Genomic DNA, 27,573 nt, shown 5'->3' with positions numbered 1-27,573 from the left:
TCACGATTGTATGGCCAAAAATTTTGGGTGAATGCTAGATGCATGGACCATTATTTTTTTCTCCTTAAATTAACCTTTTTGATTCTTTTCCCCTAGGGTTTAGCCTAGCTCTCCTGACGGCGCTGCTGATGGGAGTCCACCACAAAACCGCAAACCTCACTAGATTGTCGCTGAAACTCCTTGTTTTAGCAGACCTTGTGCAACTCTAGGGTTATTACTTCTCCCCACCCTATGCACAAGTTGCATGGCGGGCACGGAGTTTTGACTGGAGAAGAAAAAGAGAAGATGACCGACGATATGAGTTTGAGGATCGGCTGCAGGGGCTCGCTTTGGTGAGGGAAGAAGATGAAGATTTAGATTTCTCGGAGGAGATTGACGATTTGATCAAGGAAGTACATTGGCTGGCGCTGTTTAGGGTTTATACCACAAAACCCTTCAGCCATGCAGCCTTATTGAATGCCATGCGCAATGTGTGGTCTGCGGTAAAGGAGGTTAGTTTCATGGTTTTGGGTGAGAACCTATTTCTCGTCCAACTCTAGTGCGTGGGGGTTGGATTAGAATCATGGAGGAAGGGCCTTGGCTATTTTGTGGAGCACTGTTGGTCCTAGATGGATATGATGGCTTCTCAAATGTGAAGGACTATAAATTCAATAAAATTCCGGTTTGAGCTTGCATCTAGGAAATCTAGGAGGGGTTGATGAAGAAGAAAGAACTAGTGGAGAAGGTGGGGAGGAAGGTTGGCGAGCCCCCAACTGTGGTGATTGTGGATGAAGGGCGCATAAACCTCGCCTCTTATCTTAGGGATTGTGTTTTTTTGGATTTTGAGAAACCCCTGGCGAGCGAGGGTGGTTCCTATCACGGTTAAAGAAAGCAAAAGATAGTTGGTGCAATATGAGAAGCTCTCTATGTTTTTCTTAGCATATGGTGATGGAATGCATAATGTCAATAAATGTGAGTGAAGTGATTGGCTTCGGCTAAAGTTTGGGGGTAATAATTTAAGGATGAGGGGCTAGTCGAGGGAGTGGCCCTAGAGGAGGCTTTGGGAGTCGTGGAAGGGGCAGAGGTAGAGGTACAAGCATACTAGCTAGGTTGTTAGCTGACGTGGAGGTGAGAGATATAAGCAAAGACTATTTTATATATTTGTATATTATTGGACCTACATATTTTTCTCACATGTTTTTGGGCTACATGAAATGGATCAGCTATTTGTTCGTCGCTAGCGACTACTCTCTCCTTATTTTTTCTTGCCATGTCAGATCTAGCTAGTCAAATAGCTAACCATTGGGAACGCCCTAATAAAGGCGATGACATGGATATCTATTTAGAACATAATAATGTTCTCCAGGAGGTTGAAATTTGCCCAAAAAAGGTTCAAGAGAAGAAAAGACAAAGGAATGAAGAGGTGAAGGGAGGGGTGGCAAAACAACTTTCACTAACAGCATCCTCCTGTTCAAACCGGTCAGTTCAACCCTTTCCTCCCTCTGCTTCCGTCGCAAAGTGAATAAAAAAGACAAAACATGAAAACAATCTAGCGGTGGCAGATGCTTATCCCTTCCAGCACCAAGCACCAAGGCAAGCTGTTTTGGTATTTTAGCTTCAGCCTTAGTTTCGGTGAGATGTTCTTAAACGTACAGGACAGAGGAAGTAATTATGTTTTATGTTTGGTGAGATATTCTTAGATGTTCTTAAACGTATGGGACGGGACAGAGGAAGTAACTATTTAGTTATTCTGGCATGGCATTATGATTTTACATTTCTATGGTTTGATAAAGATTTGAGGAGGATTGAAGGTGATTTAATCCCTTGCAAATTAAGATCCCTCTGATCCGTTTTGGAGGGGATTAACCGAGCAAACTTTTATGAGGATTGTTTCCACTCGCGTCTTTGTCGAACTGCTTAAACTGCAAGCACTCTCGAACACGAGAAACTGTAGAGCGTATAAATATATATTTGTTACGTAAAAATTCTAACATAGTAGAACTTCAAGCCTTGCTTTGACGACACAAAAATACATTCAAAACGTAATAAGGTTAGGTACAGCCCTCGGCGAGGATCGAACTCGCGACCTTTCGCTTACGAAGCGAACGCACTACCACTATGCTACGAAGGCCAATGTTGCTGCTTGTGGTAGAGAAGTTTACTTATAAAATATCATATGAAATGTCCTAAAATATTGAACAGATTTCTTTTTTCTCTCCCTTAATTATTTCTCTTCTCTCCCCACCCTATGCACACACACCTCTTCCACCACAACTAGTACTAGTGTTGCCTCCTTGCTCGTGCCACTCTTGTCTCGCCCTGCCTCCGCCCCACCCCATCTCATGCCGTCGTGCTGGTTTTCATGTACCGCGAGTTGAGCCACACACAAGCAAGAGGGAGCCAAGTGAAGCTCCTTTTTCGAGTTCTTCCTTGGTATATTTTTTGGAGCTTTGTTTGTGAAACGGTTCTGCGGGAGAGTGCTTGGTTGTGCGATTCATAGAGCCCCTCATGGAGCATACCAAATTACTTGGCCTTATCTACATCAACATCCAAAAAAGTTTTCTTAGTGGTTACTCCATCCGTTCCAAAGTATAAGTCGCTTTAACTTTTTAGGGATATCTTTTTTACTATACATCTTGATATAATAATATGTCTACATACATACCAACATGGATGAACTAAAAAAAGTTAAAGCGACTTATAATCTAGAACTGGAGGAGTATAACGCTCATACATATGCTTTTAAAGTTTGACTAGGTTTAAAAATTATTAGCAAAGTTTATAGCTCTAAATGTGTTTATTAGTGATTTATTTAATAATACTAATTATACATCATAAGTATCAATATTTTCTTTTATATATTTGATCAAAATTAAAAATATTTGACTTTTCGGTAGTAAGAATGATACTGTTTTTACAGAAGGTAGGGTGAAAGTAACTGTGGCTGCAGTGCATACACTTGCGTAGCGCACATGATTTTTTTGCCCTCGGCAGTATAATTTGCCCCCAGGCGGCAAGAACCTCTCTACGACTTGGACAGCCTAACTGTTGGAGCGTCGGCGATCCGTTGCGTTTTTGTAAAGGCTACAGTTCCGGGCACGAGGGGAATGTTGGAGCAGCATGGGACGTGGTTGGGTGCTGCATTTTGTCCTGGATCCCTGCTCGTTCGATCCCGTGTCGTGTTTGCGAAAAATGCCGTGTGGCATGTCACGATCAGGTCGTGCTTTTGGTTCGATATACTTCATTGAACGGAACGGAACGGAACGAGACGACAGCACGAAGATGTTGATTTTCAGTAAAAAAAAACTGTTAATAACGATCGGCAAGAGCTGACCACATATATATGTATCAAGAGTCTCGGTTGCGAACGTAGGCAACCAGACCGGCTGCTCTCGTGGACCTCATCAACAGTTCAACACCCAGGAGCCGGGCCCGTGCCTGATGGACAGACACAGCGCAAACATGCATGAATTCGAGCTCACTGGATCCTATGTCTCATCATCTGGGCTTTTTTTTTAAATTTTTTTTTTTAAAGTGCAGCTACCAGGGCACCAGGCCTGGGCTAGCTCGCACCTCGCACAGTAACAGGCGTGGGCGGGGGTGTCGATCTGTGGGGATGCAATGCAATGCAAGCCAAGTAACCTGCCTGGTGCCTGCAGGTCTATGGGCAAGGCAAGCAAGGGGAAACCGTTAAGCGAGCGTGTTCGCCCAAACTGGCACACCGAGAGTCCGAGACCGATCGAGAGCGCTCGCAAAAGGCAAAGCCCTCTTGTCTCCAATTCCAGGCCAGGACGTACGATTGCCTGGATGGTTTGTTAATTTCTCAACCTTGGTACGTACGTACGTACGTAGGGCGTGGGACAACGATCGATGTGACTATACATGTGAAACTGGAGTACTGTACGTTGCTAGCTGCTGATGAGTTGAGTTGTGTGCAGTCTGCAGGGTCAACACGCGAAGCAAGCACAATCAGCAAGCCGGCGGGATCCATGCAATCGTTATGTGTGGGAGTCTGAATGGAGCATGCCCCGTACGTGACCGCATGACCCGGCAATCGGCGTGTCGTCGTGTCCTAGACTCCTAGGTAGTCGGTTCACATGCTACCGAGTTCAGTCAGTTCGTTGGTTGGTCACAAGAATCTTATTACTTCCTCTGTTCAAACGGTGCAGGTAGTTTTTAGTTTTTCTACCTACTCTCTCTTCTAAATTATAAGTTGCTTTGTCTTTTCTAGATACATAGTTTTTATAATATATCTATACATAACATGTACTTAGGAGGAGTATAACTATGTATAAAAAAAACTAAATTGACTTATAATCTCAGGTTTTCAATATATATATATATATATATATATATATATATATATATATATATATATATATATATATATATATATATATATATATATATATCGCAACATATAAAAAGTATTCTCATACTAATCTCTAAAGTAGAATATATATTCCTGTATGAATATTGAAGTCTTAAGAAGAACATATCCTAGAAGGAAAAGAGTCATTAAATGACCTTGTAGTAAATATCACTATTCTATTATATATATCACATAATAATCTCTCATGTAGTAGAGAATATATCTCATAGAAGAGAGAGATTATTCGCTAAGGATAAGAACATCCTTGAAGGATTTAATCCATGAAGGATTTACCAGTCGATTCTAACAAGCACCATTAATCCCTGAAGTGAATGTAGACCCGAGAAGAAATATAATGAGGAATTATAAATATCATGAAGATATCATACAAACACTCAGAAAGTGTATATTGTAAAGCTAGCAATAAAGTTTTGATATCCTCTAAATACCATAGAAGGTATAAGAATACTAGTGATTTTGGTAATTGAATTATCCCCTAAATACCAAATGCAAGACTGGATTTATTGTTTAGTGGTATAATCAAAATCCCAGAAATTTCTAGAATATATAATTTAAAATATAATAAACCAGAATTATAAGTTTGATGCACTATCTAGAAGATAATAAATGTTGTAAGTTATTTACCTCATAATCCTCTAAAAGGATTTATTACCATGAAGATAATTTTTATTTGTTTTGCACAACTAATAAGTGGTCATTTATACATGAAGCATATTGCTCTTGTTTATACCCATATAAGTCATAGAAGAATTATGAGCCAACTTTTGAAAGATATAGTATTGTGGTACAACATACCATTAATTAAGCATATATTTGTGAATAGTGTGATTTGAATAATAAAGTTCAAAATTTGGCATTATGAGGGGGAGCATATTTTTATTGAATCTACCTTGAAGGTAAACCACTAAGAATTATAAAGATATAGTAGATCATATTTGCTAAAACATTGAAGTTTATGCATAGATCATGAAGATAAATATCTATTCATGAAGAATAGAATATCCTGAAGAATATATGACCATGAAGGTTAAATGTTGTACTCTTTTTTCCTATGTGAGTTTTTACTTGAAGGTTTCTCACACAAGGTTTTTAATGAGACAACATGTGCAATGCAATTAACGAATGCGATGTACTCTTTTCTCCAAGAACCGTTTTTCCCATTGGATTTTCGGATAGAGTTTTTGATGAGGCATGTGCATATCGTGGTAATTGCCCAAGGGGGAGTGTTGTAAAACATACAGACTTAATCTTAGAAGAAAAGGAGAATATGGAATTCTAATCCTAGTCCGTTTGTATGTAGGCTCTTACCAAAACTCTTAGGCCTTGGCAGGACTACATATACGTGGGAGCTCTATATATGTTGTAATCATCGATATTCAGAGAAATAAAGAATAGTCTCCCTATCTTGTGTCTATTTGTTTTTCTATATTTATCTACTATGTTGATCATGAGAGACGGAGAGGGGGTATACACACACACTACATTTTTTTTGTGAGAGAGATATGCACTACATTTAGATGTAGATATATAGTAAAATTGATTATGTTATCTCTCTTGCCTGGCTCGGTACTGATCTCCACACTTGTGTATTTACATTCACATGTATATTGCTTGTATGGTAGTTGCTTGTTAGTAGTAGCTCTCTAATTAGTTGTAGCTTTAGTAGTAGAGTATAGCTAGTCTAGTGTTGCTCGCTGATTTAGCTAGCTAGAGTAACCTCGTTTAGTTAGTAGCTCTTGTGTGTGGCGAAATGCTTTAGTTAAAATTCATTTGCTTCTTTACTTGTATATAAGGTTTATTGGATGGACTAGAGCTAGGTAAAGTAGTTACTATTACGGATTGTCTTTTTACTAATCACTTCGCTCTAGTGTTTATGAGTTTGTAGAGAATTTTTTACATGTTATTCACCCCACTCGTTCAACCATCTAGTTCCTTCTATCTTAACAATGAAAGAATTGAGTGTAATTTAGAAGTATTTTTTATAAGTAGACAATCTAAGGATCACCTTAGTTCATTTCAAATAATAATGCAGGTGGGTAATTTAATATGCATATCATGGAAAAAAATAGCCCGCTATTTTTACCGCTATAGTCCGAAATAGCTTGAAAAAATTTGTGCCGTTATTTGTGTTCATGCACAATTTTGCCGCTAAAGTACGCTAACTACAGTTTATAAAACATTAAACACCTTAGCCTTAGCTCGCTATTTAAAACATGGATGCATATTTAGGGGCCAGTGATAGCATAGGAATTTGTGAGGGATATGGGCAGCAGCCGTAGCAGCCACAGCTGCTGTAAATAATAGCTGCCGTCTGTCTTAGTGTTTCTTTAATAGCATACATGGGTAATATATATAAAGATTAGGGGTTACTATAGGTTATTTTACATGATGGTAGCGTTCAGTAATTTAGATCAAGATTTAGATCGAGGTCACTCTCGATTATTTTCATAATAGTAGAGATGTGTAATTATTTAGAATAAATAAATAAATATAATGTAGGTATATCTATAGTGTAATTTGAAACAGAAAAATTTTAAGCGGAGCAGGTCCTTAATCATTTAGAACAATTTTGACACTTTTGTGGAAATTTTTGTAGTACGGGCTTGAGATTACACGTTTAAGTGTAGTACCGTTGCCAACTAGCGCCTACTCGTGCTGTTCCAAAATGTGTCGCTTTGGGTTTTATACGGGTCAAACTTAAGTTAGAGTATTAGACTAGATTTATAGAAAATATTAGCAACATTTATATCTCTAAATAAATTTATTATAAAAAATAATTTAAAAATTAATATTATAATGCTTAGTATGCACCATAAAGTTAAAACTAATTGACTTTTGAGAAGTTAGAGTATTAACTTTTAAGGTCCGTGAGGATACAAGATTATTGCTAGCTAGCTAGCTAAGAATTAACTTAAATTAGCTCTAGTGCATCCAAATAGGAGTGCTAATAGTTAGACTAATTTTTAGTTAAAGTGTCTAGTTGTTAGAGCATCTCCAACTGTTTACCAAATTTTGTTTTCTAAATCTTGTTGTTAGCCAACTCCCAAAATAATATAGAGAGGAAAAAAAGATCTCATCTCCAACAGTTTGGCAAATTTCATTTCCAAAAACTCAAAAATCCGCTAACAAAACGAAGAGGCCCTCTAAGCGAACAAGAGCCCGCTAAGCATGAGAAGAAAGACCAATGCCAGACACAGAGTCTGCGCGTATATTTACGCTCTAGACAGGAAAATATACCAAATTAAAAAAGATGAGAAAATGGGATGCCAAACTGTTGGAGACGGTTTTTTTCTCGTTACTAAAAAGATTATGAATGAAAAATCATTTACCAAACTGTTGGAGATGCTCGCCATTTAGATGACTAAGAGCATCTTCAACAGCTTTGTAAAATTCACTTGGTATATCTAGTGTAATAGCAACTTGGTATTTTGTTTAGCAAGTGGAAATAAGATGCATCTCCAACAACTTGTTATATTAACTTGATAAAATTTGAAAATATAGGCTCACAAAATATTTGTCGGAGAAAAACATATCAACACCAGATCAATATTACAGAGAATAACATATGAACAGCAGATCAACATGAACCCCTGGCCAGCAAAACATTCCGGACCTGTGGGCATCTTTCCGTGACGACGCTGCATGTGGCCATCTTGAAGATTCCAGCAAGTAAACGGGCATCTTTCCGTGAATATACGCGCACGACTGGGTGCACTGCAACTACGAGACACAGAATCCGGAAGTGGGGAGTCGCGGAGTAGGAGAGTTTTATCGCGGGAGATGGACCTGTGGGCCTTGGCGCGCGCGGGAAGGGAGGCTCGAGCGCGGGACAGGAGGCGACATCGAAGAATTTCGGGCGATAGCAAGCCACGCCGCGCGCGTAGACTTACGCGCGCGGGAGCCGGATATACGCACTTTGGGAATTTATAAACCAAGTTTACCAAGCTGTTGGAGACATCTTTTTGTGATTTTATTAAAAAAATAAGAATACAAAAGTGGATTTACAAAGCTGTTGAAGATGCTCTAAGTCCAACTAATTTTGGCTACTTTTTAGCCTCAAATAGTAGCCATGTGTATCAAATAGGCCTTTACTCTAGGTAAATTCTACCATCTTCGCAATTTTTAAACAATTTTGCAAAAGGAAAATCATGGTCAGAACATGATGTTCTAAGGGATCCCATATTCCAACTTTAAATAGCAAACTTTTGATATTGATAGATTATCTTGGGTGGATTTGGATTAGGCATTGCATGTCATTATTAGATATTGATTGGATGTTAGATTTTCTTCTCATAGCTTTGAATTGGACTACTCTTGGAGTATATTCTAAAATGTCACTTAAAAGTAGTGTGGTTGCCTGTTCCCGAAGTACTGTACTCTAGTGACTAGTGACCACGCTTTGGAACGAGTCAACTATCATGTGACCAAGCCCAAACATGGGCCCGCATGTCAGCCACGTATGCCGGGGCAGGAAACGCAGTCATGTCTGCCGTCCTCGCAAGCGCGACGGACCTCAGAAGATTCTTGGGAAACCACGTGGTAGTCACTCCGGCCTGGGCCGGCTTTCTTTCTCTGCTTTTTGTCTTTCTGCGTGTCCGCTTGGGCGCTTCAGGCCTTGTTTACTTCCACCAAAAACCAATTTTTTTTCAAAAATTTTCGTCACATCGAATATTTAGACGTATGCATATAGTATTAAATGTAGACGAAAATAAAAACTAATTGCACAGTTTGGTCAAAATTAACGAGACGAATCTTTTGAGCCTAGTTAGTCGTTGGACAATAATTACCACAAACAAACGAAAATGCTACAGTGTCGCGAATTTTTTTTTCTCCACGAACTAAACAGGCCGTTCACACTCGTCAAACCCGGTCTCGCTTAATCCTGTTGCCATTCCCTCTGGAAACATTACGCTTTCTTCCTAATCACAGCTTCAGACTTAATACCAATGGCCATGCACGACTGGTGTGTCTTACTGTGCCATGATATGATGCTGCCAAAGCTTCACAATGGGGAAATGGATAAAAAGGTTTTTGAGACTTGGCTATCACACAAAGAAAACTGAAAAGAAATAACGGCCACATTTCGGCTGATGCGTGCAAAAAGTCTGGGATAGCATAGAGGATCGAGTGATCAATACATGGATGCCTTTGGCCACAGGATTTCCTCCGGATATATAGATGTGTGGAGTGTATATATAACTATTTATGAGTTGGATCAGTGTAAGTTACTCTTACTGCTGATCTCACCTCGCACGTTTTGTGATTAGCCATATGGGCGGCTAATTGGTGGAACTGACGATCTTGGACCGGGTAGGCGTACATCTGGCCAGAAGAATTCAGACACTCCACTCATCACTCATCAGTTTCAGCTCAGAGGTTCCATCACAAAAAGAGTACGAGCTCACATCATGTCACGAAACTTGACCAGAAGCTCACCGGAAAAGCACAAGATTCCGTAACAGAAATTTGGTTTGCAAATTGCCAAATTCTTCCCCGATGTGCCGATTAGCATTTGCCGCTGTTTGTGCCTTTTGTTGTGAGCCCGACAAGGCGCCATGCCAAACAAACACGCGCACACTCTCTGCTTCCCTCCCCTTCCCTCCCCTCGCTGCTACGTAGCTGCTTGCTTTGCTTCTCCCAGGCAGCAATATCCTCTCTCACCACCCACCCAGGCAGCTTGAGCCTCCGCCGACCTCGAGGGGAGGAAGGGGAACTGGCGAAAGTGGCAGCAGAAACACGCGCAATTGCTGAGTTCCTACACACACCGCAGCAGTGCACACCACATCCACACACGCGCCTAGGCCTAGCGATGGAGTGACAAGCATCGATCGGGTTGCTTCCGGCGATGGCCATTGCCAACCCCGCCTCTTCTCCTTCGTCATGCGTACAAGACATCCCCACATCACCCCTCCTCCGCCTCCTCGCCTGACGTCATCCCCGCACAGGCACCGCACCACAAATCCATCCCCCCTCCTCCCGGCCCCTCGCCACTGCATTGCATCCATTCTTCTTGCTTCCCCGAAACCTCGCGCTTGGTCTGACGCAACGCGCCTTGGATCCCTGAGATAAAGCTCGCGGCGTTCGCTTGTTCCGCCAAATCCACTCCTTCAATTTCAGCAGCTGTCGGAATTTCTCTTTTGATTCGGTTCGCTAGCATTTGTGGGTTCCGCCAATGCTCGCTGGTTTGATCCGACCTAGTTGCCAAAGCGCCTCTTGATTCATCGTTTCTTGATTTCATCCTTCCAAAGGGGGAAAAACACTTTCTTTCTGGGTCCTGATTTGAGTGTGTCGCCTTTGCTTCCGGCAATGGGGAACAGCAGCAGCAGCGGCGGCAGCAGCAACAGGCGCCCGGGGCACTCGGAGTCGGCGCTGCCGCCCGAGGCGGCGGCGCCGGCGGAAGAACTGAGCTCGTACGAGGCAGCGTGCCGGTCGGACCCGGAGCTGCGCACGTTCGACACGACGCTGCAGCGGCGCACCAGCCGCGCCATCTCGACGCTGGCGGTGGGCGTCGAGGTGCGGTCGATGTCGCTGGACTCGCTCCGCGAGGTCACCGGCTGCCTCCTCGACATGAACCAGGAGGTGGTGCGCGTCATCCTCGACTGCAAGAAGGACATCTGGAAGAGCGCCGAGCTGTTCGACCTCGTCGAGGACTACTTCGAGAGCAGCCTCCAGACCCTCGACTTCTGCACCGCACTCGACAAGTGCCTCAAGCGCGCCCGCGACTCCCAGCTCCTCCTCCACGTCGCGCTCCAGCGCTTCGACGACGAGCAAAACAGCGACGCCGCTCCCTCCGCCCGGTACGCGCGCACGCTGCACGAGCTGCGCCAGTTCAAGGCGGCCGGGGACCCCTTCACGGACGAGTTCTTCGCCGCCTTCCAGGCCGTTTACCGGCAGCAGCTGGCCATGCTGGAGAAGCTGCAGCAGCGCAAGCACCGGCTCGACAGGAAGATCAAGACCATCAAGGCGTGGCGCCGGGTGTCAAGCATCATCTTCGCGACCACGTTCGCGGCCGTGCTCATCTGCTCCGTGGTTGCCGCGGCCATCGCTGCACCGCCTGTCGCTGCGGCATTGGCCGCGGCTGCTGCAGTCCCGCTGGGATCTATGGGGAAATGGATCGATTCGTTGCTGAAAGGGTACCAGGACGCGCTCCGAGGACAGAAGGAGGTGGTGAGCACAATGCAGGTTGGCACATTCATTGCCATCAAGGATTTGGACAGTATCAGAGTCCTCATTAACCGGGTGGAGGCGGAGGTCAGCTCAATGGTAGACTGCGTAGAGTTTGCAGAGCGGGATGAGGAGGCGGTGAAATTTGGGGTGGAGGAGATTAAGAAGAAGCTGGAAAACTTCATGAAGAGCGTCGAAGATCTTGGGGAGCAAGCAGACCGGTGTAGCCGAGATATCCGTCGAGCAAGAACTGTCGTGCTGCAAAGGATCATCCGACAACCAAACTGAAAAAATAAGGGGACATGTAAGGTATGGATGTCTTAACATATAAGCCATGTACTCTTGATAATGTTGTGATGGAATGTACATAAGAGATGCACCTTTAGGAAATTGTGAATGAGTCAAATCGATTTCGTTATCCATTTGATTCATGGTATCTGTACTTTACTACTTTCATACTTTGATTATCTCTTTTTTCCCCCTTGGTACTGTTCAAGATTATTGTTGTCGTTACTGCAATTTTCCCTCACCTGTTCTGTTTTCATGAGTAATTCAATTCTAGCTATAAATAAACATATTACAAAACTCTACTGCTAGTAGTAGACGCAATATATGAGTCATGATCGTGATCCACAGAGGTCCTCTGACTTAGCACTTAACAGTCGTGCTATTGAACTTAACTTCCACTTTTCTTGAAGTATTGAAATGTCCAAATTTCTGGAGTCCCTTGACAAAGAAAAACAAAATGTCCTTATCTAGGCTTCGTGGTTGTTGCCGTGTTCCAGACGTGTAGATGTTGTCTCTGTTGTTTCTTCAAGTCATCTGTGCTTCTAAGTGAAGCGACATTTTTAATTCAAATGTTTGATTGTACAAGAGAACATCTCAGTATTGACCTTTTTTCTTTCTTTAATGCATAACAGTTAGTAAGATCCTCTATCATCCAACCTGTATTGACTATATCTCAACAATGCAACCCCGACTCTGGCTGCTGCCAAATTCAAATTGAGAATAAATACTTCCCCAAATTAGTGAATGGGTAGATAGCTTCCAGTGATATATGTTTTATTTTCTTTCTTCATTTTTGTACATAAATTTTTGTTGAAGTAATATAAAATAGTTGGGGTGTAAACAAGCCCCTCCTATTTCCATAAAGAAAAGGATTCTATGATCCTAAAAGGCATTAAAATATTAGCAATTTATCTTCTGAACTTTTCCTTTTTATTGAATACAAGTTTTTTATGTTCATGAACTATTTGCACTTTTTACACATTTTGCCCACAGATTTGGATCAACTAAACTCTAGTTTCTCGCATTTCACCTGTATACTTGTTTTTTAAGAGAATGCTCTTATTATTTGTATTCATTCCATTAAATGGCACAATATGTATTTCTATTTTGTTTCCTAAGGGAGAAGTCCATCTTTTTGCATCGAACTATTGCTCAAGTTTTATTTTGGCCATGCAACTCTAACATCAGAAGTCTTTCACCATCAAAGTATCAATCCCGAACAAATTTGGCTATCTAGTTGGTTTCAAAGGTGGTTTTGTATTTTTTCCAAGAATAATAAAAATCGGTGTATTTTCTAAAAAAACATAACTAATGTATTTTAAATCAGAAAATTTTGAAACCAGTACCATTTTTTGTAAAAATATAATATGTCTGTTGGTGCTAGAAAATACTAAACCACCTTTGAACCCAACTATATGGTTAAATTTGTTCAGTATTGATACTTTGATAGTGAAAGACTTCTGATGTTAGACTAGCGTGGCCAAAAACAAAGTCGACCAATTTCAGTACTCCCATGACGAAAATACATCATGCGTTGCTTGAGATGTCATGTCCAAATGAAAGATTACAAACTATTTCATGTTCTGTTAAATTTTTTTGACAATATAACCCCCATTTTCAGCATAGTAATAATTGTGAATAACTACAGTTCTAAAAATTGCTCTGCAGTTCTCATAGAAATTAACCATGTTGCACAGTGGTCAACTGGATGTCATAGTGGGATGAGCAATGAGTTCGTTCTCTTCTTTTGATAGCCAAATGAGCTCAACGTCCATGTTCGCTTACCTCCATATATGGCTGCATGGAATTGGCTGTTCCTTCGATCTAATATCCCATACGTGGATCAGAAGTGCTAAAGTTTATTTGAAACGGCTTGAAATCTTGCACAAGGCTATTGGATAAGTGCCAAAATTTTGCACCACCTTTGTCCAGTCTTAACTGTATATTTTCTTGTGAAATCATTGATCCATAAGAAGAGCTTTGAACTCATCATTTTTCCATGGTTTTGCAGGGATTCAGTGATAGCGATGTGCACGAAAGAGTCGTTTGCTGAGATGAGCAAGCAAACAAAGTGGCCATTGTCCTAAAGCAACACATAATGCTCGTGGACTTATGTCAAGAAGAATTTATATAACTGTCCACTATCCAAATCTCTACTATTTATGGTTAAGGCCACCGGAATGGTTGTCCTTTTTCTGGTTACCATTCTTTTTATGCTCGGTTATTTATTTTTTAGCTTATCAGTTAAATCTGCTAAGGGTGTTTACTTATATATATCCCTGTATGTCTCGGTGGATAATTGCTGTGTGTTTGGCACTGGGAGTACTGTGCGCCTGTTTCTACCGGGTCTGGAATTAAGATGGAGATACTCGTGCACCCTCTGAATGAAGGGCTTGGTACTGTTGCTGTAATATCCATCGTGATCCAAGATTGTTTGTGGTTGTGGACTTGTGGTAAGGCCTTGTTTAGTTCACACTGAAATTTAAAAACTTTTCAAAATTCTACATCACATCGAATCTTGCGGCACATGCATAGAGCACTAAATATAGACGAAAATAAAAACTAATTGCACAGTTTATTTGTAAATCACATGATGAATCTTTTAAGCCTAATTACTCCATAATTGGATAATGTTTGTCAAATAAAAACGAAAGTGCTACAGTATCAAAAACAAAAAAACTTTTCGGAAATAAACAAGGCCTAAGTCTGCTATGGCCTTGTTTAGTTTCCAAAAAAATTTAAAATTTCACATCACATCGAATCTTACGGCACATGCATAGAGCATTAAATATAGATAAAAACAAAAACTAATTACACAATTTACCTGTAAATCGCGAGATGAATTTTTTAAACTTAGTTAGCACATGATTAGATAATATTTGTCAAATAAAAATAAAAATACTTGTGCCCAAAACCCCAAAATTTTGGGAAGTGAACAAGGCAGTGTTATGTCCTCGTAGATTGTTTGGGTTTTCGGCTTTTTGGAGGCCGCCTGTTGAATAGTTCCGGCGAAACGATCGCTATCAGGCACATGGAAATCTTTTTTTTTACCTCAAAACCTAAAATTTTTTAAAATTTTCCGTCACATCGAATCTTTAGACATATATATATAGTATTAAATATAGACGAAAATAAAAACTAATTACATAATTTGGTCAAAATTTATGAGACGAATCTTTTGAGCATAGTTAGTCCATAGTTGGACAATAGCCACAAACAAATGAAAGTATTATTAATATCGTGAAATTTTTTTTCTTCACCAAACATGGCCCAACTGGCACATGGAAATCTTTGGACCCGGGTTCACCGTTGGACCCCAGGAGGGAGCGAGCCCCGGCCCGCGCGTTCCCACCGCGTCTCGCCTGAAGTCACGTGCCCGGAGAATGGGGCCCACTTAGTCGCGTGTCGTCTCGGATCGTAGAACGCGTTGCCGAGAGCCCGAGACGGAGCGGATATGCGAGTCCACATTGGATGGGCTGACCAGGGCGTTTTGGTCATTTGTATACGGGAACAGAAAAAAAGGGTGGGAGGTTTTCCTTGCCTGGGCCAGATTGCCTGAGGAGGTAGTATTTCCATATGATAGAGGCGCTCTCAGCCCACACGTTCTGAATCCTCGGCCCGGTACGAAAACCAAGGCTCCTTCCAGGTCCAACTGCACGCGGCACAAGCCCTTCCCTCGGGGCAGACGCGCCGCACGGCCTCCCCCTCCCTCTCCTCCACGCTTCCCCGCGGGATGTCGTCCAGTCGAGTCCGGGCAACGCGAGCCTGGCCGCGGCCTTCGATGCGGAACAGCGGCGTAGGACCGCGCGCGCGACGGCACCTGCACGCATGCCCCCGGGTGGGGCGGTCCCGTCCTGCGGCCACGCACGCACGCACGTGGACGGAACTCGGAATCCGCGACGGTGGGTGGTGCCGCGCCGATATGGCCGCCGCGCGGCGCCTCCAGCTGTGACCGTGATTGCCGACGCGTGCGTGCGTGCGTGCGTGTCCCAGCTTTTTTGTTTGATCCGTGAAAGCCAGGGACGTCGGGAGAGGCTGAGGTCAACCTTCGTGCCGGATCGGGTCCTACCGTCCTCGTCCTAGTTTAACACCGGTACTCTTTGTTTCGGCAGGAGGAAGCACGAGGTACACTTGGAATCACGACTGGCACTGTCGCTGAATCAAGGATCCATGAACGGGTTACAGTATGCTCATGAACAGCGCGGCGGCCATTCGTTGCATCTGCTTTTTCCGTCGGGACAACTGTCACGGAGTACTGACATCTTGCCACATGCCACCATCAGTCAGCGAGGCACGCACTGCAATTTGGAAGCCTAATGGTGCTGGTCAGATCAGGGAACTCTACTAAGGGCCTGTTTATATTATATGTCTTCAAAATTCTAAAAATTTATAAGACTCTTCGTCATATCGAATCTCTAGATATATACATAAAACATTAAATATATATTAAAAATAATTACATAGTATATTTGTAAATCACGAAACGAATCTTTTAACTATGACTAGACATTAATTGCTAAATACAAACAGAAGTGATATAGTTTCAAATCTAAATTTTATTTGAATCTAAACACACTCTAGCATTTTTTTTCGGGCGCGCAAAGCCGTCGAGAGGCTATCAGGTCAACTCGAACGAGACCTGCCAACAGGGGCACTGTCAGATCAAGGACGATCACGCAGCTATCTGCTGCAGAATCGTTGAACGGAACCTCGGCTCGGAATGCTGCCGCTCCAAAGCGATCATCACTAAGGCCTTGTTTAGTTCCGAAAAATTTTGGAAAATCGACACTGTAGCACTTTCGTTTGTATTTGATAAATATTATCCAATTATAGACTAACTAGGCTCAAAAGATTCGTCTCGTCAATTTCGACCAAACTGTGCAATTAGTTTTTATTTTTATCTATATTTAATACTTTATGCATGCGTCTAAAGATTCGATGTGACGGAAAATGTGAAAAATTTTGTAAAATTTTCTAGGAACTAAACAAGGCCTAATAAAAACGGAACCTCCACTACAGCCGGCTACAGAATCTGATCATTCACAGAGCGATTGCCCGGGTGATTCCGATCCAATAAAGCCGAGCCAAGTGACAGACCAGGCCAACCAGTGCTAAGGCATCGTAAAAATATTGATTTTTTGCGAGAAAAATACTGTTTGATCGGTAGTTTAAGCGAATAAACTATATGGAGCATTGACACAGTGCCGGGTATAGTTTCTGGATGACATGCCTTCAAAAAGATACTGTAGTTTCTAGAGGACAGACAGGAAGACTTTTCATCGATGGATGGATAATTGGATATGAGCCCCATGTGGGCACCAGAACCGGATAATGGGATCGCAAGCAAGCTGGGAGGCTTTTCACGTTCGATTTAATTTTGCAAAATAGGAATAGTAGCATTTTTGTTTTTATTTGATAAATATTGTCTAATTATAGACTAACTAGGCTCAAAAGATTCGTCTCGTCAATTTCGACCAAACTGTGCAATTAGTTTTTATTTTTATCTATATTTAATACTCCATGCATACGTCTAAAGATTCGATGTGACGAAGAATTTGAAAAATTTTGTAAAATTTTTGACGAACTAAACAAGGACCAATTCTCCATACACACCACAAACACCATGCCTGGACAGTGGACACGGAGATAAAAAGTTGCTGCCATGCCACTCAGCATGTCCGCGATTCGGATAGGCCGCCGGGGAATTGACGTATCACGAAAGGTAGGGCTGGATCAGACTATAGTGTCCCGCAGAACACGCGTTGTTTAGTTCCCAAAAATTTTACAAAATTTTTCAGATTCCCCGTCACATTACATCTTTAAACGCATGCATGGATTATTAAATATAGATGAAAATAAAAACTAATTACACAGTTTGGTCGGAATTGACGAGACAAATCTTTTGAGCCTAGTTAGTTCATGATTAGACAATATTTGTCAAATAGAAATGAAAGTACAACTATTTCTATTTTGCAAAAAAAATTTGGAACTAAACAAGGCCAAAACTGTCTCCAAAACTTTGTGATTCGGCTGGTCGGGAGCTTTGGTTCTTGTTGATGCTCATTCTAGTCAACACATTGTCGGGGCTAGATCATCTACAAGCCGCAAACGGCCTAGCTTGCAATTGTGCCGGCCCTGAATTTTTTAAGAGCCGGGGCGAAAAAAAAAATCTGGGGCTCTTTATATATTATTTGGTTCTCCAAAAAACAAAAATTTTTAAAAATTTTTCGTCACATCGAATCTTACGGCACATGCATAAAGCGCTAAATGTAGTCAAAATCAAAACTAATTACACAATTTGCCTGTAAATCGTGAAATGGATCTTTTGAGCCTAATTGACAAATAAAAACGAAAGTGCTTCAGTACCTAAAACAAAAAAAATAGAAACTAAACAAAGCCTAAGGAAATTTTTTTGGTTTTGTCTACTGAAGTACTTTTGTTTATATTTGGCAATTATTATCCAATTATAGACTAACTAGGCTCAAAATCTCATAAATTACAGGTAAACTGTGTAATTAGTTATTTCTTTTATCTTTATTTAATGCTCCATGCATGCGTCTAAAAATTCGATGTGATGAGAAATCTTAAAAAAAAAATTAGGAACTAACAAGGCTGTAGTTGTTGTTTTCCCCTCGCTAAATTTTAGTCACTTTAATAGCTAAACTTTCAAACACACTGACTAAAAAAGAGCTAAAATAGTTTAGTTACACAAGTCACCCAAGAGTAGCTAAAATAGTTTTAGCTGACTAAAATTTAGCAAATAAGGCCTAAAAAACATAGTAAGCCAAAACTAAGCAGAAAAAAATGTTCAATAGTGTTGAACAACGTTGAATATCATTCAGTACTACACCAAGACCCAAAAAACTGAACAACACCAAAACGTAAATTCTGAATGATATTAAATTGTGTTCAATATAATAGTTCGGAGGTGTAAAATAGTACTTGTATATATATACTCATAAATACTTAACTCTACATGCAAAAGCAATATTCATATGCAACAATTCATATAAATATACAAATACATTTAAAATCATCGTATGGCTTGCATACTTAGGGGTGGGGCCTTGTCCAATTGGGGGCCCAGGGCGGCCGCCCCGCTTGCCCGCCTCCAGGACCGGGCCTTGCAACAAAGGGAAGTCCCAACGGCGACTAACACGATCAGCAGCTAGTGGGGATTAGATGCTCGTTCTTCGCACGATAGACCCCCACGAAGACCTCCCGGGAAGATCACCCAGAACGCCCACAAATTCTGTTGAGGAACATATAGGGCAGCAAAGGGGTTAGAAGAGATAAGGTGAAAACAACTTTTTTTTATTATATATATATATAATAATAAATCGATTGTGTAGTTGGATACCTCAATTTGCAGTGTACCCAATATTATATACGGAATAGGTGTGGTCTTATCCCGTTGGAAAAAAACAATGTGGTACTATTTTCAGGTCATCTTCATAGAGTTTTGCTTACATTAGGGTCTTGTTTAGTTCCAAAAAAATTTGCACAATGAGCGCTGTAGCATTTTCGTTTGTATTTGACAAATATTGTTTAATTATAGACTTTATAGACTCAAAAGATTCGTCTCACAAGTTACAGATAAACTGTGTAATTAGTTATTTCTTTTATCTATATTTAATGCTCCGTGCATGTGCCGCAAGATTCCATACGACGAGAAATCTAAAAAATTTTGCATTTTTTTGAACTAAACAAGGCCTAGGCAAAAACTACATCAGCATATTATATCATCTTTAGAGTCTACAAGTCTATGCATGTTGGTGCCAAGTGGCTGAACCAGGGGGCAGCAGGGGCTGTGCCCCTCCCACACATCCCAAGCACAAGAGATAATGTTTAATACATATATAAATATTTAAATTTACAACAAAAAATATCAATTTTCATCTACTCCCTCTATTACAAATTATAAGACATTCCAAGAATCTTGAAGAGTAAAAGCATCTCAAATTTGACTAAAATTATAAAGAGAGTTACAAAGATTTTATGATATTAAATAGATATACTATGAAAATATAATTAATAAAGAATCTAATTATACTTATTTGGTATAAAAAATAATATTATCTTATCATAAAAATTTTGGTCAAACTTGGATGTTTTGACTCCCTAAGATTTTTGGAATGTCTTATAATTTGGGATAGAGGAAGTACTTTTTATTAAAATATTATGATGTTAGCTATAAATAATGTATAAATTTACAAAGTTATTAAAATATATAATTATGTGTATTTTATTACGCTAAAAATTTGATCAAATTTATTTGAATCTCCTTAATCAAAATCGCTAGTCTTTTGCCGACGGCCAGAGTGACACATTGTCACCACGCATCTGCAGCTGATGCTGATCCGAGCCTGTCGTATTTGCATTGCGAAACCGTGCTGTGGTTTTCCGCTTCTAGGGGACAGGGATTGACTTTGCCTGTCATATTTTAGGGCCTGGCCTACTATGAATACAGCTTATTATGACCCCTAGTCGGCCCTGGATCAGGATGGATCCAAGGGGGCAGCCTTGGATTTGTGCGCCACGCATTTGTAAACTAGGCCTTGTTTAGTTCCCTCCAAAACAAAAACTTTTTAAGATTCCCTGTCACATCGAATCTTGCGGCACATGCATGAGGCACTAAATATAGACGAAAATAAAAACTAATTACACATTTACCTGTAAATTATGAGATGAATCTTTTAAGCCTAGTTACTCCATGATTGGATAATGTTTGTCAAATAAAAACGAAAGTGCTACAGTCCCGAAAACCAAAAAGTTTTCAGAACTAAGGCTGTCTCCAATAGCATATGCATTTGGGAACCCAAACCCAAAATAGGTTTCCAACACAATACCTATAGCCTCCAACAGAGTACCCATACAGAAAACCCATTTTGAGTATCAGGGGAGGCATAACCCAAATTTGGATATCCTCTCTCCTCGAGACCCATTTGCAGAGAGTGTTGTCTTTTAGGTCTTGCTGTTGGAGAAGACTAAAAATAGATATGGAACCTTTTAGCTGTAGCGCTACCCAAAGGATAAATGGATCTTGTATTTTGGGTGACGATTGTTGGAGATAGTCTCAACAAGGCTTGGAAACGTTGGCGGGAATGTGGCGAGGGAATCTTATCGCACTGTGCAAGGGATGTTGGGAGTTTGTTCGACTTTTCTTTGTCGACTGTCGTTGTTTTCTACTCCTTTTTCTACTTCACTACTTGTATACTACTAGTAGAAAGATCTCTGAACCAGATCGTTTCCAGCCGTATGCTGTGTGCATGGAAAAGCATAGCAATGATCGGTGGACATCTATTACTGATGGGGCCTAGGGAGGTAGAACCCCGTACTCCGTATCTATTACTGTGGGACTAGCTAGGATACCACACAGACAGCACACAGCCACTTTGGTCAGTGCATTGCATGCCTTTACGCAGAGCAGAACGGCTCCCATTCACGCATTAACGATCGCTGCCAGACAGCATGAATGGAGTACTCATCATATCATAGGCTGATGCCGTCCTGCTGAGATCGGCGGCGGCAGCGAACGCTAGCTAGACATTGTTTAGGCCTTGTTTAGTTCCAAAGTTTTTTTTTTCAAAACAGGCACGGTAGCATTTTTATTTGTATTTGACAAATATTTTCTAATCATGCACTAACTAGGCTTAAAAGATTCGTCTCGTCAATTTCGACCAAACTGTGCAATTTGTTTTTATTTTCGTCTATATTTAATACTCCATATATGCGTCTAAAGATTCGATGTGACGGGGAATGTAAAAAATTTTGCAAAATTTTGTGGGAAGTAAACAAGGCCTTAGTTGCAAAAATTTATGGAAAATCGATATTGTTACAATTTTGTTTGTATTTAATAAATATTATCTAATAATGAACTGACGAAGCTTAAAATATTCGTCTCACAAATTATAGATAACTTTATAATTAGTTTTTTCTTTTATCTATATTTAATGTTCTATATGTGTACCGTTAGGTTGGATGGGACGAAGAATCTGAAAAAAATTTAAATCTTTTGAAAACTATAAACAATGTCTGGGTATGGCCAAGCACGATCTCACTTGAATACATACTACGCCGCGCTGGATCGGATCGTATCGTATCGTATCAGTGAGGCAATTCAATGCCCAGCGGCCCAGGCCCAGCAGTATGTGTGTTGGACGTATAAATACTCCTACTACTACAACTAGTACGATTCGTGTGGTAATCCGATTTTTTTCAAAAACGACTTCTAAATCGTATATAAAGTGAATACAGCCAAGAAATAGCTGTAGACCCTGTAGCTGGAGGTGTAGCGGCACTGTCCCGCCACTAGTGGCACATGCGCGCAGGGTCTGGGTCTGGGTCTGGGCGTCTGGCTGCCTCCGGCGCGTCCTGCCGCTTGAGCGCGGGCACGGCCAGCGCTGGCGGAGTAAATGAAGCCGAGTAATAACCGTGTCCTCAGATTCACGGACAGCGCTGCTGGCTGCCTCCGGCGCCATCGCTCTCATCTGCGATAAGGCCAGCGATAAAGACGGCCAGGGGGCTTGCCCCCAAGTCATTAGGACACTCACAATACAGACTTTATTATAAAATCTAAAGTTATTTATTACCTCAAACAATATGGATTTGGAGTCTAAATAAGACTTGAAGTCTTATTTTTTCTACCTCTTTTTTCAATAAATATGCTGCCACATCAGCAAAATACTATAAATAATATGTAATTAATTGTTTTGAACTATACGATAGAGTCTTACATTGAGAGTGCCTTAGTCACTCCTGGCCCCGTGGTGAAATATGAGCAACGACCAGTCACCGTTCTACGGGGTAGCGGTGACTACTGGTTACTGCTCCGGACTAGGACAGGAGTAGCAGGATTACCAAAAGCACAGTATTACTGTACTATACGTGCAGTTGGACTGAGATCAGCGTTCAGCGTTAGTTTCAGCTACAGCCGTACAGTGTAGACATGCTGCTATATCTGGCACGCTTCATTGTTTAGCCATGCAGCCCTATCAGCAAAGTCCAAGCACACATGTCTTGTTTAGTTTTTAAAAAATTTTAAAATTTTCTATGAAATCGAATCTTACGACATATATATAAAATATTAAATATAAAAAAACAAAAACTAGTTATACAGTTTACGTCTAATTTACGATATGAATTTTTTTACGATATGAATTTTTTAAGTCTAATTAAATAATAATTATAAAATATAAACAAAAGTATTTTTTTAGCAACTGAACAAGGCCGCAGTACTAACCGTGTAGCAATAGCAAGCACGAAGAAGAGGAATCGCATCCGCGCAGAGGGCTTCAGACGGCGCACAGATCCCGGTGCGGTGTGCGCCGCGGAACACGGCGGCGCGATGGGATCGATTCGATCGATGATGACTGCTGGCGGCCTGGCGCATACGGCGCACACCATCATCGCCACCGCGGCGAGGCCAGCCGGCAGTACATGCGTACAATGCGAACAATCCCGCGCCCATCCTTTCTGACGCCACGGGGCCGGCCGCCCGGCACCGCGGCAACCCGGCTGTTGCGTGCGGTCTTGCGGAAACAGCCACCTCTACTCTCGTCTAGTCTCGTCGATCGCGCTCGTTAGCCTTTAGGCCACCCCCGTTCTGAGAGACCATGCCTGCGAGGTGCGAGCACATCACGGGAACGCTACGGAGTAGTGTGCACCCAACAGCTCTGCTCTTGTTTCCCGTTGACTCTTCCCCTCCTGCTCTGAATTTTACTTTCGGATTTGTGCATGCATGCACCCGCCCGTCCTTTTTGGGACAAACCAGAAAGAGAGGAGGATAAAGTGCAGAGGGAGGAAGAAGAAACAACAACAAAGGATCATCAGTCACCGTGCATAAATATACATACATATATTATTGCTCTATATTATCATAGTAGTAGTAAACAGCAAAAGTGTAAATATATTCCCGCACCAACAGCCAACAGGATGGCAGACGGGGTATGGGTATAGTACAGCAGCGGAGCAGCATCGCAGGAGTATGTTCGCAACTGTAGTAGCGGGCATAACGAAAGATGCCTACCACTTCCTGCAAGGCTGCAAAGGCAATGCAATTTTCAAGTCGGCTCGCCGTGTCATGCCTCGTGAGGGTACATCGGTTTCCATGTAAAATTATCGATCGGTCTTGCTCTTGCCAAAAGAAAAACGCATGGTCGTCGGAGCCCCGGTGACGAGGCTCGCTCGAGAGCCGTGGGTCGGATCGGCCTCGGCGACGGGCGTCGCGGCAGGTGGCGGCCGGCGCACGGATCGAGCTGCCGGGCCGTGGCCGAGCACGCACTTGGCCGCTGGCGACGGCCAATGCCCGGCTGGAGGCCCTGCCATGCCGCGCGGCGCGCTGGAGGCTGGGCTGGCAGGCAGGGGTCGCAGTTACGCAGCACCGCGCCTGTCGCCGGTTTGTATCTTACCGCAACCGTGCACCGGGCCATGGGACCTCCCGCGGACACAAGTACTCGCCGCGCACATGCCGCGCCCCGACGCTTTAAAGAATTGGCCAGAGAGATCTTGTGCTGGAGCAGTAGTACGTACTATACGTGCCCCGGAGCCACACACACACACATACTACTACTCGGATACTACCCCGTCGCCAAGTCGCCATTGCTTTTGGTAGCTACCACCACCACTAAAGCCTCGATCGCCTCTTGCCAGCTCGGCAACGAGTGCGGGGGCCTCCCTCCCTCGCTCTCGCCCTCGTTTTGAGGCCTTGATTAGTTCCAAAATATTTTGCAAAATGAACACTGTAGCTCTTTCGTTTGTATTTGACAAATATTGTCCAATCATGGCCTAACTAGGCTCAAAAGATTTGTCTCGTCAATTCCGACCAAACTGTGCAATTATTTTTTATTTTTATCTATATTTATTACTTCATACATGTGTCTAAAGATTCGATGTGACGGAGAAATCTGAAAAATTTTGCAAAATTTTTTGAAAACTAGACAAGGCCCGAATGCGATGAACCGTGCCGCTTCCGTTTGGGAGGATCACACACGACAAAAGACACGCATGGCCACTACCGGATCGAGTACTATCAATTATTATTTTTTCTATACTAGGGGATTAAAAAAAAATGGTCGCTATATAGTATGCCGACTAATAAGAAAACCCAAATGGTGGGCAGTGGCACGAAGGAAATCTGAAGGCTTTGTTGTTTAGTGGCGCCGTGCGCGGGGGCTTTTGGAGGTCCAGGCTGGTCCTAAGATCATTTCCGCGGATAATGACACTCCCGTTGGTTGGTTGGTTGGCCGGCATTCATGGTGCGACTTGTGCGCTGAATCTTCTGTTGCAAATATCTAGAAGTGAGCAGTAGACGGTTCGATCGATGGATCGCCGGCCGGTTGACGTCAACGTTCGCCCAAACAGGGACAGCGCTGCCCTGCGCAGGCCGTCGCGAGGATCAGAGGATCATGCACATACTACAACACACAGTGACAAAAAGACCGCGAGGTGCAAAAGGGATTTCACGTCGGCGCGCATGTTTTTGTTTTTTGTTTTGCCTCAGGTTGTTGTTTCCCACTGCAATGACAGCTAAAAAGCGGGAGACTAACAGGCGCAGATAGGGAGGAGGAACAACAGCCCAAACAGGCGCAGAGAGCCACGCACAGTGGAAACACACACAAGGGACATGGAGAGAGAGGTGGCCAAGCAAAGCAGGTGGGGATTAAATGGACGCAACGCAATGGAAGATCTCTTGGAGATCTGGAGAAGATTTGCAGACGCACTCGTCGAGCCTGCCTGCCTCTGCCTGCCTGCCATCTCCTATGGTTACAGGGACAAGGACAGAACAGAGCCGCCGAGCAAGCCACGGACATTCTTCACTCCAACCGGCATCGGCAGTCACCACCTTCGATCAACACAACACGCGGCAGTAATCACCACCTCTTCTTCTCCGACGCATCTCTGCACACCTGCTGATCAGAAATGGTTTCTTTTGGTAAAGCTTAGATATACAAATCCAGCTAGGAATGGTGGCTATATATATGGCTCTGTTTGTCTGAACAAGAAAGAGAGCAACGTGCTGGAACCGGAAGGAATGCTCACTCACTCACCTGTCTTCTTGGCATCGGCTTGACGGGAGCCGGGGGGTACTGCATTTGCATGTAGCCGCTCAAAGCAGCTCCATCCAAGGGAGACTGCAAGAACAGGATAATGCACAGCCAAATTAGTCGGCACCGTAAGCGAGACCTTGATGTTGGTCATGAGCAGTGACTGGCGCACCTTGAATCCCGTCGTGGTGGAGAAGGCGTAGGAGAAGTCAGCGGCATTGCGGATCTCTGCCATATGGGCATCATCGGCGCCGCCATAGCCATTGGCCTCCCCCGAGCTCATCGCCTGCAAATTAATTAAGAAGCAAACGAACTTGGCGTCGTCACCAATCACCAAGGACAAGGGGGGACGGATTGGAATGGAAACACGACGCGTACGCGCAGCACAGCGCATGGGGACGCCACGTACTCGTAGCTACCTACCTTGGAGTAGCCAAAGAAGGCCGGTGAGCTGGCCGTGTCCTCGAGCAGGGACGCGGCGGCGGCCCTCTTGCTCTGCCGCCTCGCCGCGGCGGTCGTCTCCTCCCGCCTCCCTCTCCTCTCCGCATTACTGGCGTGCACCGCCGCGGCGGCGCCACCACCTTCGACGTCGTTGCCGCCGGCGGAGCTCTGCTGGCGCGGGCCGGAGGAGGCGTCGGAGATCATCGACAGGTCCTCCTCCTCCGAGTAGTCGCAGTAGTACGGCTGCCGCGCCTTGCCGTGATGGAACCGCTCGGTGCCGCAGGAGTAGGAGGAACTGTGGTCGTCGAGGTAGGTGGTCCAGCCGGACTGGCAGCCGCTGCTGCACTCGGAGCTCGCCGCCGCCATCGCCATCGCCAGCTCCTCCTCGTCCATTCCCGGCCTCTCCCTCCCACCGCACAGCTGCCGACCCCTCGAACAATGCCACCACACGCCGCGGGCTGGCGTCCCTGTCTGTCTGTCTACGACGCTCTCTACTACTCTCACTCTCCCACCCGTCCACCACCACCCCTAACGGAATCCCTCACCAGCGAGCTGCAGTGGTCAAGTAGACTAATTAGAGTAGCGGCAGTACACGAGCGGTGTTGTGTTAGCGGCTAGCGCCGGGGGGTACTGCTAAAGTAGAGGAGGCGGAGGAGAGCCAGGCGCCTGCGGGAGACGGTAGGCCCCGCATGGGACGTGTCAGCCTCTCTGACAGGTGGGGAGACGTGGAGTGGGGCCCTGGCGTCGGCGAGGAAGAGGCGGAGGCGGGGGGAGCGACCACGTGCGGGACAGCGAGGCAAGGGCCAACGGGGGACGGGACGGGACGGAACCCCGTGGCGGGGGCGTACGCAACTGTTACGTGTGGTCCGAGCGAATCCCGTGACGGGGGGCAACGGCGGAGCCGGAGCGGGGGCGCCTCGCCAGACGGGCAAACGCCACGCGTTCCCGTCAGGCTCGGCCTCGTCTGACTCCCGCGTACCTCCGCCCAGCCCAGCCGTACGCCTCCGATGGTGGATGCCTGGATGCGCATGGGCCGCCGGGTCGCGCCACGCCTGGGGGTCTTGGAGGGCGATCCGGGGGCAACGCGCGGTGGTCCGTCCGTCCGCGCGCCCGTGTCGCGCCTACCCTTTTCACCTGAGATGAGATGAGCCATGCGGCGAGCGGCCGAGGGTCGGCGCGGCGGCCGGTGCCGGTTGATTTCGTTTGGGTACACTACTTGGTGGCGTTGCTAGCTGCCTACGGTACTCTCTGTGGCGTAGGTAC

General features: G+C 43.7%; 2 protein-coding genes and 1 non-coding gene across 4 annotated transcripts; 1 reads left to right on the top strand and 2 right to left on the bottom strand.

Annotated features, from left to right (window-relative positions):
* Nucleotides 2,039-2,110, bottom strand: TRNAT-CGU. Its single transcript has one exon. It is a non-coding gene; the product is annotated as a tRNA-Thr (tRNA).
* On the top strand, nt 9,827-14,237 carry LOC8081881 (UPF0496 protein 1). Its single transcript, XM_002468284.2, has 2 exons — nt 9,827-11,845; nt 13,836-14,237. Exon 1 carries the CDS (start codon nt 10,679-10,681, stop codon nt 11,822-11,824), a length of 1,146 nt encoding a protein of 381 aa, XP_002468329.1. The 5' UTR covers nt 9,827-10,678; the 3' UTR covers nt 11,825-11,845; nt 13,836-14,237.
* Nucleotides 25,272-27,282, bottom strand: LOC8054243. Of its 2 annotated transcripts, none has more exons than XM_021462922.1 (4): nt 26,293-27,282; nt 26,042-26,155; nt 25,873-25,956; nt 25,272-25,734 (listed from the first exon to the last, which is right to left on the bottom strand). In XM_021462922.1, exons 1-4 carry the CDS (start codon nt 26,701-26,703, stop codon nt 25,696-25,698), a joined length of 648 nt encoding a protein of 215 aa, XP_021318597.1. In that variant the 5' UTR covers nt 26,704-27,282; the 3' UTR covers nt 25,272-25,695. The 2 variants fall into 2 exon arrangements, with proteins under 2 accessions (XP_021318597.1, XP_002465693.1); XM_002465648.2 differs by having other exon boundaries at nt 25,272-25,731; nt 26,293-27,278.

Source organism: Sorghum bicolor, chromosome 1 (assembly GCF_000003195.3).
Source record: "Sorghum bicolor cultivar BTx623 chromosome 1, Sorghum_bicolor_NCBIv3, whole genome shotgun sequence".
Lineage (NCBI taxonomy): Eukaryota > Viridiplantae > Streptophyta > Magnoliopsida > Poales > Poaceae > Sorghum > Sorghum bicolor.
Note: the sequence above shows the minus strand (reverse complement) of the source record. Positions and strands in the feature narration are given on the sequence as shown.